Consider the following 10,349-nt stretch of genomic DNA (forward strand, 5'->3'; position numbering starts at 1 on the left):
GCACTTCCGCAGGGAGGGCCCAGGGCAAGGCCCAGCCTTATCGCCTCTGTAAACACTGTAGATCTTTCATCGGCTCGCTCTGAAAAACCACCACCCCCCCCCCCCCACCGTGGAAAAACCACCCGGCTTCCAGAAGAACTGGACACTTCCCCCAACTGGAAGCTCTGCTTTTCCTGTACTTTCCCAATGGCTGTGAGGTGAGCAGTAATTAGTGTGGCCCCCCTGTAAGTAATCGTGTTGAGCAGAAAAATAAATGCCCAGAAATAACTATAATCCACACCTGTCTCACAGGTAAGCTTTTGTTTGAGGGGTGGACCCATATATTGTGGCTACCATCATGCTTGCATAAGGCAAATTCAGTTCCGGTAAAACATTAAGACTTCAATGTACAGTAATTATGGAGGCTACTGTGCGTATATTTGACTATATCAGAGCAGCATGCGTTTGAAGTCTCATGAATCATTGCAGCACTTTAAAGTTCGCAGAAGCTGTGGAATAGAAGAGCAGAAAAGAAATGCAGTCGCTCGGCGGAAGGTGGGTGACAGACACCTGTCAGCGGACCCCAGCCCGGTCCCGCTCAGCCTGACAGACGGACTGTCTCAGGGACACAGTCCTTCCTCTATTCCCACCATCAGTCCGGCCTACACGCTGCCTTAACCGCTTCACGCGCCGCTCCGGAAAATGATTAACCACGCACAAAATGTTTATTTTTCCGCATTAGCCGCAGAATTAGCAAGCCATAATTCTGCCCCATGGACGTTGACACTGGAGAGCTATGCATGTAGTCACACAGCATTCACACAGTAAGAGAGAGCAATAAACTCGCTGACGGATATTAAAGCCAAAATTGGTAGGAGTTTATGTCCACAGGTTTAGGAAAATGGGGATACAGACGATGGAAAAATGCATAATACCATTATGCAACCAATTACCATCGACAGATTTTTATCTGTGATTGTGTCATTTTAACCTCAGATGGAAAAAAATAATAATAAATGATCCAAAATATCCAAAAATATTCCATTACTGTAAAAGGCTGCCCTCTAGTGTTTCACACATGGAAATAATGGTATTTCACATCCATTATTAAAAAGAGAAAAATGTCCTGAACAGTTACATGCATTTCCCTTTGTCAAAATAAAATATACATAAATAAATTAATATTTAATGATTATCTGTCTGCTCTCCACCATCTGTTATAATGATCCTCTCAGATGCTGTTTTCTTATATCCTAAAAATATGCCGGTCTGCATTTTTATATTTACATTTTTGTCATTTGGCAGACGCTTTTAATCCAAAGCGACTTACAAGTGCATAGGTTCTTCCACAAGTTAAAGCATCACATCCATGACTAGTAAAATACACATGAAGTGTTGTTCTAAACATTGCCTTGTCCATAGTACCAGTGTTTGCCGTGAAATCCAATAAGCCACTGAATAATTTCAACATGCGGGGGCCAAAATATCGGCCTTATGTTAGGCCGTTTATCAGAGGCATAGAAGCTTCAATAAATTCCAGACGGATCATTCCAGATCTCCTGCCTCAATGGGAGCCTTCTTCATGATGGCCAGCCCTGGGTGCATTCTGACCATGTGACGAGAGTGAGGTAGTTAAGCCTAAATGACATTAGCCTGTGCCTGGTGACACAAGCCCCCCCCCCCAAGGCACAATGGTACCCTCTGACTGGGGACAGAGAGTGAGGGAGAGAGGGACGAGCAAGACTTTGCAAGGGACAAACGCACAGGTCTCCACGTGTTAATCCCAACAGGACAATGACTGACACCCCGCACGAAGACTGATCAGCTGCCCATTAACAATTAGAGTGTCATTAGAAGGCGCAGTGTGTACACTGACATGGACGAGCAGGCTTCATTAATACCCAATTAATCCCCTCTGCTCTAATTACAAAATGATTATGCTGCAAGGGGTGGTACAAGATGAGACTTGTCTTTTCCCTGAATTCTGGGGCCAGCTGCACAGAAACATTTCAGACTCGTGTAAACAGCTCAGTCTCTCACTTTACCGCACCAATTAAAACATTTACAATCCAAACACCAGCCCAACACAAGCAGACAGGAAGCGTCAGGCTACATAAAAGCCAGGACTGCATTTTCCACTTATACCATACGCTCTCTCCGATTTCCTTACAAAAAATAAAAATAGTAATTCAAATTTAGCATACTTCACTTTTAATTTTATGTTTCAATTAAACTGGTGTAAAAGCCAAATATCAAGAACACGCCGAAAATAATGATGTTGAAATTGAACAGGCCAAATGGAGACTTTGCTTGCTCCAAGCCTGCATGGAGAGGGGGAGAGCCGTGTGCGGTCACAAGACCAGGCCGAGGCAGAGCAGAAGGAGGGCTCGAGAAGCCTGGGGGCGGGGCTGCTCATCTCCCAGCCTGGAACTCTAACAGACGGTCCCCTCTCACCAAGCCAAGTGGGACACCACACTGCACACAGGACTCAACAGCGCACAAGCAACTCCCATACAAATCAAGCGCTGCATTGGGGCTGGCAGCAGGGCTGAAAGTGAATTATTGTAACTGGAGTTGGGAAGCCTGCCAGTCGCTGAATAAGGCAGAGGACTCACTGAGACGGGTATCACGGATATTGATTGGTTATTTAGCCAGAAACTGTGGCAAACACTCACTACGCTGATAGGTCTCCGTAATGTGAACATTTCAGTCCCAGTGTAGCCTACTTTTTCCTCAAGACACCATCTGTTTTCTTCAAGATGCTCGGGAAAGTGAAAACACCATTAATAAGCAGTCAATGTTTCCTGCAGGCCACTTCACACTGAACACGCTGAACCCGATCGAAAGTCATCAGTATATCACCCTAGCTAAGATATTGAATAAACTTCAGAGACTTAGTGTGGATTTAGAAGACTTAATGGAAATGTTTATTTTCTTATTTTTTATGTGCAAGCAGGAATTCACTCAAAACTATTAGGCTGTTCCAAAAGAAACAGATACATACCTGCTACATTATAATCGGCCTATAAAAGCACATATTGGATAACCAGAATATCAGGCCAATATCTCTATTTCAGACTGATACCAGCATTTTGGATCATAATCGGCAATAAAGGACAACGTGTGGCCAGTGTAGAGGACCAATATAAATATTTTAAGCACACATTGCCATTATAGACAAATCACAGCAGATAATCAGCACAGTATTTCACTTGAGCTGATTCAATCCTGACTCCGCTACCCTCCTCTCTCAAATGCAGTTAAAGACAACTATACGTTAACAGGACTCGCAGCAGGCCTGACATATGGGCCGCTTGCAAGCCTGGAGTTTGGGAATACCAGCTTTTTTCTCCAGGGAACAAACAATGAAAGTAAACAGTTAGACAGCAAACAATTGAGGGAGAGATTGTCATGTCAGCGTGGGTTCGTTTCCTGACCTTGAGTTCAAGCATCTTGCTTGACAGGCAGTGCAGATCCCATATCACAGGGGGCCAAGCACAGAATATCCAGCTACTCCTGACACAGCGGTGCCAGGGCAACCTTCAGAAATGAAGGCTGCACCTAAACTTTGTATGCTGCTCTTAAACTTTGTGTTGAGCATAACTTTTGTGTTATCAAAGTAGCCGGTTCATGGTAGACAGCAAAAAGCCAGCAGCCAGCTCAACAGCAAGCTAATAGCACTAGATAGCAGAGCGTGGTGAGTCAAATGGATCACAGGAGGTAAAGTTAGCAGGCCAAAGGCAGAAACAGCCAGTTTTTCAGCAGCCCACTGGAAGATTCAGAGCATTTCAGACAGATTGCCTCTGATGCCAGCTCATTTTCCACTTGTTTATCACAGATTATAGTCTGCAGGCAATGGCTGGACCTCATTTTCTCATACCTACAATACATAGAGTTAGATAAAAAGAGTTATTTTGCGAAAATGTGTATTATTTGGTATTATTTTGAACAAGAGGAACTCCCTAGCAGGTGCTAATAAAATGGTCCATGTTTTAATAAAGTGTCACAAATTGACTGGCAGTATTGATGGTCAGTATTTGACTGATTTTTGAACACATTGGACATTCTGACAAAAGAAAATGTCAATGTAAAACTGGTTGACATCGTGCTAATAATATTAACAAAACATGATTTAATAATAGTTTTTGATTATTTTCATTCCAGCTCAAGAATTCAAAGTTTTGGCCACCATATCATAATCTTTTAATCACACCCCCAAAATCGGTATCTGTATCCGGCAGTATCTGGCAGTATCGATCGAGTCATGCAGAACATACAAAATAGCAATTGGAATATGCAAATCATTCACCTATTATGTCATCGCTATTAGCCAACTTATTACAAGGTTGCATGTCCTTTAATATGATAATCCACAGTAAACAAGCAATCTAGATATTTCGGTAACTAGTAGCAAGTTACAAAACACCTGTCCATCAAAAATCCCAAATTGATGTTAAACATTTTGCTAAAACACATATCTTTTCCCATTCCATCTATGAAACTTCCACATCACATTCAAAACTAAAGTATCCTGCCAATACATACACACAACCACATTATCACATGCAATTTGCTTCAAAACAGAGGTTCTTTCTTTTCTTATTTTTATTTTTATTTTGGGGGGGGGGCATTTAATGAAACAAGCAAATAACATTAAAGGCATTTGGACTGCACTGTGGAGCAGTGGTGGGTGTACTGGAATCTGTTTAAATTTTATATATATTTTAAACAAATCAGTTTTGCTGGATTACTTAAGAAAACACCAATCCACAAGCAGGCTTTGTGGAGCAACACATTTTATACTTTATTATTATACATTGCCATTAATGTTTCAGGCTTTATTTTTTTTATAAAATCCAGAGCATTTCACAAAAAGCATCCCACCAGGACGTGTAAATTCACTGACATCTAGTGGCACAAATTCAGAAAGAAAAACGAAAAACAAGTGCATAGTATCTTTACCAATAAATCATGACCCATTCAAACGTTTAAACATGCTTGTTGTTTTATGTGTCAGGCATAATTGCACCATAATTCTAATTTCAGCAGGTCTCTTACCCTCAGACTTGCATTTTCCCCCTTTGCCATTACTTTGGCCAGGCCTCTCCTTAAATATATTCTATATCGTAACGTCACTACTTATTTTCTTAAAATAAACTACTGATTTTGTTTTGGTAGTCTTAATGGCTCTGCTATTAGTTATCTTAAAAATGTTTAGAGCGCCAAAGCTACTTCCCCATCTTTCTGCCACTGCTTTCAGGACTGTCAAACTGCAGTCTGGTGGTGTCAAAATGTGTTTAATAAAATATAATGCTTATTATTACATCTATTCCTACATATTAGACTTCACTTTCCAAGGGACCATTGCGAATATGAGCTTTATACCGACATGAACGCAAATGGGTGACCGTTTTGTAGGTTTTATAAAAAGCTTTATCCCAGATAGCTAGCCTGCTAGGTAGTCGCTTAGTAATAGTTCGTTGCCTATATTGTGGAGCAGTGTATATCAATTTCCTTGGTTAGATGTACCATGAAAGAAAACAGTCTTACTTTTTAAAATCAGAACTGAAGAGGCCAAATCCCGCACTGGAGGCAGTAACGTTAGTAGAAGAGGTTGGAGTGGTCTCCTGCCCAACTTCTACAGCAGAATCCGCTCCTCCTTGATCATTATACGACAAGCTGTTCGTCGACATACTCAACATTTGTATTGTTGCGAATTCACTGCAAATATGTTGTCTTGCAGATATTTGTAATCCAAAATAGAGTTTGTTATTATGGAAAATTTGTGATCAACAACAGAAAATGAAACAGAACTTTTCATCAAACGTGTAACTTTTTCCTTCCTTCCACGCAATACCGGAAGTAGCTCCGAGATGGAAAGGTCAAGTCACATGACAGGAGCAAACCATGAAGCACCTGACCTGCCGTTGCCGCGGTAACTGTTGCTATAGTCCAATCAAAATCTAAAAGAAACTGGAGTTCTTGGGCGTACATTCTTGTGCTATTATGAAGGGACTGACATTATCGAAATATGTGTCTACCTTAAATCGGTTGCGCTATGTGGTGGTCTTCCTTGCGTTTGTTTTATGATGTACTTGAGCCTGAGCTATGACCTGACTAATCAGAAACAGCAAAGAAACCAACTGGCCAACTACTTTTGGCGCCCTAAAATAAGGAGGATGACGCATAAAAAGAGATGCAATTCTTAAACGGATCACCTGATATGGATGTAAATACCCTCAAATTAAAGGTGACAGTTGTACTTTAACCTCATTATTCATTGTTTTATTTCAGATCCAATGTGCTACAGAGGCACAAGAACCAAAATTGTACCACTGTCCAAATACTTACGGACTGTACTGTATGTATATAGTATCAGAGGCTGAACCGACTACATAAAGGAAATACCTGTGCATAAAATGAAAATAATGATCAATTGTATAAATGAATGAATAAATCATTTGCAACATATCTATTAATAACTGCATCTGTGAATAAATAAATAATGTTTCCAATTATCCTGCTGAGTTCAGCACTGCTGGTCCATAAACACAGGTTTAGCCTAAGCCAGATTTATGCTCTATTCCAGTGTTAAGGGTCCTGGAGGGCCACAGTGTTTGCTGGTTTTTGGTTTGTTTCAGGACAAGAGATACATTTCAAAGTCTTTCATTTTTACATTTTTATCAATGGCGCTTCACTGCAGTTGAGGTTTGGCTCTGCTTTCATTAACACCTGTGTCCCTTTGATGCCACATACATAAATGCACAGTCACACAGGTGTACCACTCCTAAACTGGCCTAACCTCAGAGTAAATAAATGTGTTGCTCGTCTCCTGGCCTTTTTGATGCCCCAGGGCAAGTTCTACTTAACAGAACCTAAAGCATTTATCATGTTCCCTGACTATTGACTATTGCAGTGGTTGACACTATCCAGTGTGGTCAAAGTATGCAGTTCATGCTACCGTTTAAATGCTCAGATTTACAAATTACATCTCAGGAGAAAATGATCTCTATGTATATTTCCCTAGCCAGTATCCATAACCCAGTCTACAGAATTGCAAGAGTGATAACCCTGTGTACATAAGTCTCAGGTAATGGATCAATAAACTTATTTTGAAAGCTTTCCCATATAACTGTCTTCAAATATGATCACACTACAATTTTCAATTTTCTCCCTGAAAGATTACATTTGCTGCCTTTTGGTTGTAACTGGGATTCTTGGTTCATAGATCATCTCACACATTTTTCATACTGAAATTTAATTTGTCAAATGTATCTACAACTCTAATCTTGAAGTCAGAAGTGATTGACTGACTCATATCTGGTTCTGATGCTGCCCAGTAAGTGTTGAGGCTGCTCTCTATCTTTGGTTATTTTCCTGCAGTCAGTTGTTAATTCATGATTTGGCTGTAGCACACATTGCTGTGACGCCACATTTTTTTCTAAGCTTACATGAGCATCCACACTATATTCCTTTATTTATTCACAAGTTATAACTTTGTTCGAGGCTTTCTACTCCAACACTATGTATAGATTTCCTGGGGCTGTACTTGGACCCTAAATGTCCATGACTGCAGCAGGGAATGTTAGCCATAATGTGGACATTTCTTGGAGCACTCATGAGCAGCATCTGGGGTGCTGACACAGCATCTGTCAAACATGCAATCTAAAGCCAAGCTGTCTGCTCTCTATTGCACCCGTTACTCTTTGGACAGTTAGGTAACTGCAGATAGCTGACTGGGTACTGTGGAAATGTTTTTAGCATTGTACAGCACAAACACTACTTACATTTTTTCTAAGGCAATTTGAAGTGGGGGATTGCAGTGAGATGAAAAATAAATGCAGTAGGTTTTAAAATATAAATATGACATTACAGTAGATATGTAATTTACATTAAATGCTTGTCTCACTAATGTTTGATCTTTGGAATATTTTTAGGTCAGTGGTTAAACTCATCATGGCAAATCAAGGAACTTATTTTTAAGCAGTTTTTATACCCCTTCCTGATTTTCTATATTTGTCACACTGAATGGTTTCAGAGCAAAATCTAAATAGAGAAATGGAATCGGAGTAAACAATGCACTTTTTAAAAAGTGAATCAATTTCATGAAAAAGGTTATCAAACACCCATATTAATGGTAAATGGTAAACAATGCACTTTTAAAAAAGTGAATCAATTTCATGAAAAAGGTTATCAAACACCCATATTAATGGTAAATGGTTGGCATTTATATAGCGCCTTTATCCAAAGCGCTGTACAATTGATGCTTCTCATTCACCCATTCATACACACACACACACACACACACCGACATAACGACACAATGACGGCGATCGGCTGCCATGCAAGGCACCGACCAGCTTGTCAGGAGCATTTGGGGGTTAGGTGTCTTGCTCAGGAGACACTTCGACACAGCTCGTGCGGGGGATCGAACCGGCAACCCTCCGACTGGCAGACGACTGCTCTTACTGCCTGAGCCATGCCACCCATATGAAGAAGTAAGCCCCCCTTAAACTTGGTTAGACCACCTTTGCAGCAATAACTGCCACCAAACACTTCCTGTAATTTGATAGTCTTTCATTGCTGTGGATGCATTTTAGCCCTCTTTTATTTGCAGAACTTACTTCCTCCATAGCTTCGAGCTCTGGGAGGACACGATAACAAAGGGGCCTGGAAGGTATAGCTGTATGTTCTAGGCCATCCCCAGGGTCATCCACAAGGCTTTGTGAGAACAGTGGGCAAGGCAAAACCCCGTGGCTGGCCATGGCAGTTGCATGACCCACTGCTGCGGCTGACAGCGAGGACCCCAGGTCTTCATGGCCCACAGACATGACAGGCTGTGGAGAGACCCCCTCATCTGGAGGGCCCACAGCTGGGAGGTGCCCACACAAGCAGGTCCTGTTCCTCCTCTGACTCCCAGAGGAACTGCCCTTCATGATCCAGGCAGGAACTCTAGTTCTCCATGGGCCAACCTTGCAGGTCTGTTCTGGGGCTGGGTTAGGCCTCAGCAACCTAGTCAGGAGGTCCCCAAGGTAGTCCAGGGGGCAGGCCTCAAGATCATCTCATGTCCAGGGCTGGTTGCGAGGAATGCCGACTCAGCGTGGGCCTTGCTACCTTTTCTTCTCCCTGGGTTTCCTTGGCATGTTCCAAAATTGTTCGTTTTTTTCAAGGAAAAATTGCAAAAAAGTTAAATCTGTCTGCTCACCAGGGGGCACTGTGCCCACATTCTCCATCAATGGGGGTGGCCACTGATTATGGGGGGAACAGAAATCAAAGCAAGAGAAATGGGTTGCTTCCTGACTTTTATTAAACAAAATCCTATTCACCACAGAAATAATTCCGAAATAAAAGAGGCCATCCTGGTAACTAAAATCTAAAGGAGGAATCCAAAACTAGACCCAGATCAAAACTCGCCAGCATTCACACGAAAATCACCCTCCTCAGGCCTGAGAACCAGACCTAGGGTAATTGACCATCGCTATGGTGATTACAATGAATCAAAGCTGTGTCCATACTGGTAGACAGGGCCAGTGCTGCTCCCTGGTGGACAGCACCTTACTTTAACTTCATGGCACCACAGCATGAAGTGTGTGTGTGTGTGTGTGTGTGTGTGTGTGTGTGTGTGTGTGTGTGTGTGTGTGTGTGTGTGTGTGTGAAATTCTGTATTGACTTTACATCAGATGTAATGGGGCCCGGGTCATCCAATACATTTTCACATTTGTCTTATCTGTCCATAAAACATTATCCCAAAAGGCTTGGGGATCACATTTTTTTTGCAAATTTGAGATGAGCATTGAGCATATTTGAGCAGTGGTTTTCACATTTAATTTTTGTTCAGTGTCTTATTGTGGAGTTATGAACATTGACCATTGAGTGGATGCTAGAGAGTCCTGCAGTTCTTTTACATTTCACTGGTATCTTTTGTGACTTCCTGAATATGTTGTCGCTGCATCCTTGGAGAAATTTTTCGAAATGTGAAAAAGTATATAAAAAACAACAAATGTGACAAGTATATATGCAATAAATCATGAAGGGGGCAAATATATTTTCCTAGCTCTATATGCAGTTACGATTCATATGGCTTCACTTTCTCGCATTTCACCACAATTCTATGGGATTCGCTTTAAGCATTCGCTTTAAAGCAGAAGACAATGTCAATCCATGGAGATTCCCCTTCTGTGATCAAAGACTTGAGAGGGTCTGTTGACAGTTCCATCTGGAGACACAATCTGATATCGCTGGCACATCTGACACTCATTTATGTGTTCAAAATGCTGAAGATTTGTCTATTTAATACAAATAGTAAATATTATAACTCTATGCAAGTTTCAGTTCTTGCTTTAAAAAAATATATAACCTTATATATTTGC

The 10,349-nt window shown here is 41.3% G+C and overlaps 1 protein-coding gene across 1 annotated transcript in view; it reads right to left on the reverse strand.

The window, feature by feature from the left end:
- ap3b1a (adaptor related protein complex 3 subunit beta 1a) overlaps positions 1-5,836 on the reverse strand; it is an 83,616-nt gene extending 77,780 nt beyond the window's left edge. The window contains exon 1 of the mRNA XM_061263157.1: positions 5,530-5,836. Within this exon, the coding sequence (XP_061119141.1) occupies positions 5,530-5,681 (152 nt within the window). The 5' untranslated portion in view covers positions 5,682-5,836. The remainder of the gene's footprint in view (positions 1-5,529) is intronic.
- Positions 5,837-10,349: the final 4,513 nt, after the last annotated feature.

Source organism: Conger conger, chromosome 12 (genome assembly GCF_963514075.1).
Source record: "Conger conger chromosome 12, fConCon1.1, whole genome shotgun sequence".
Taxonomy (NCBI): Eukaryota; Metazoa; Chordata; class Actinopteri; order Anguilliformes; family Congridae; genus Conger; species Conger conger.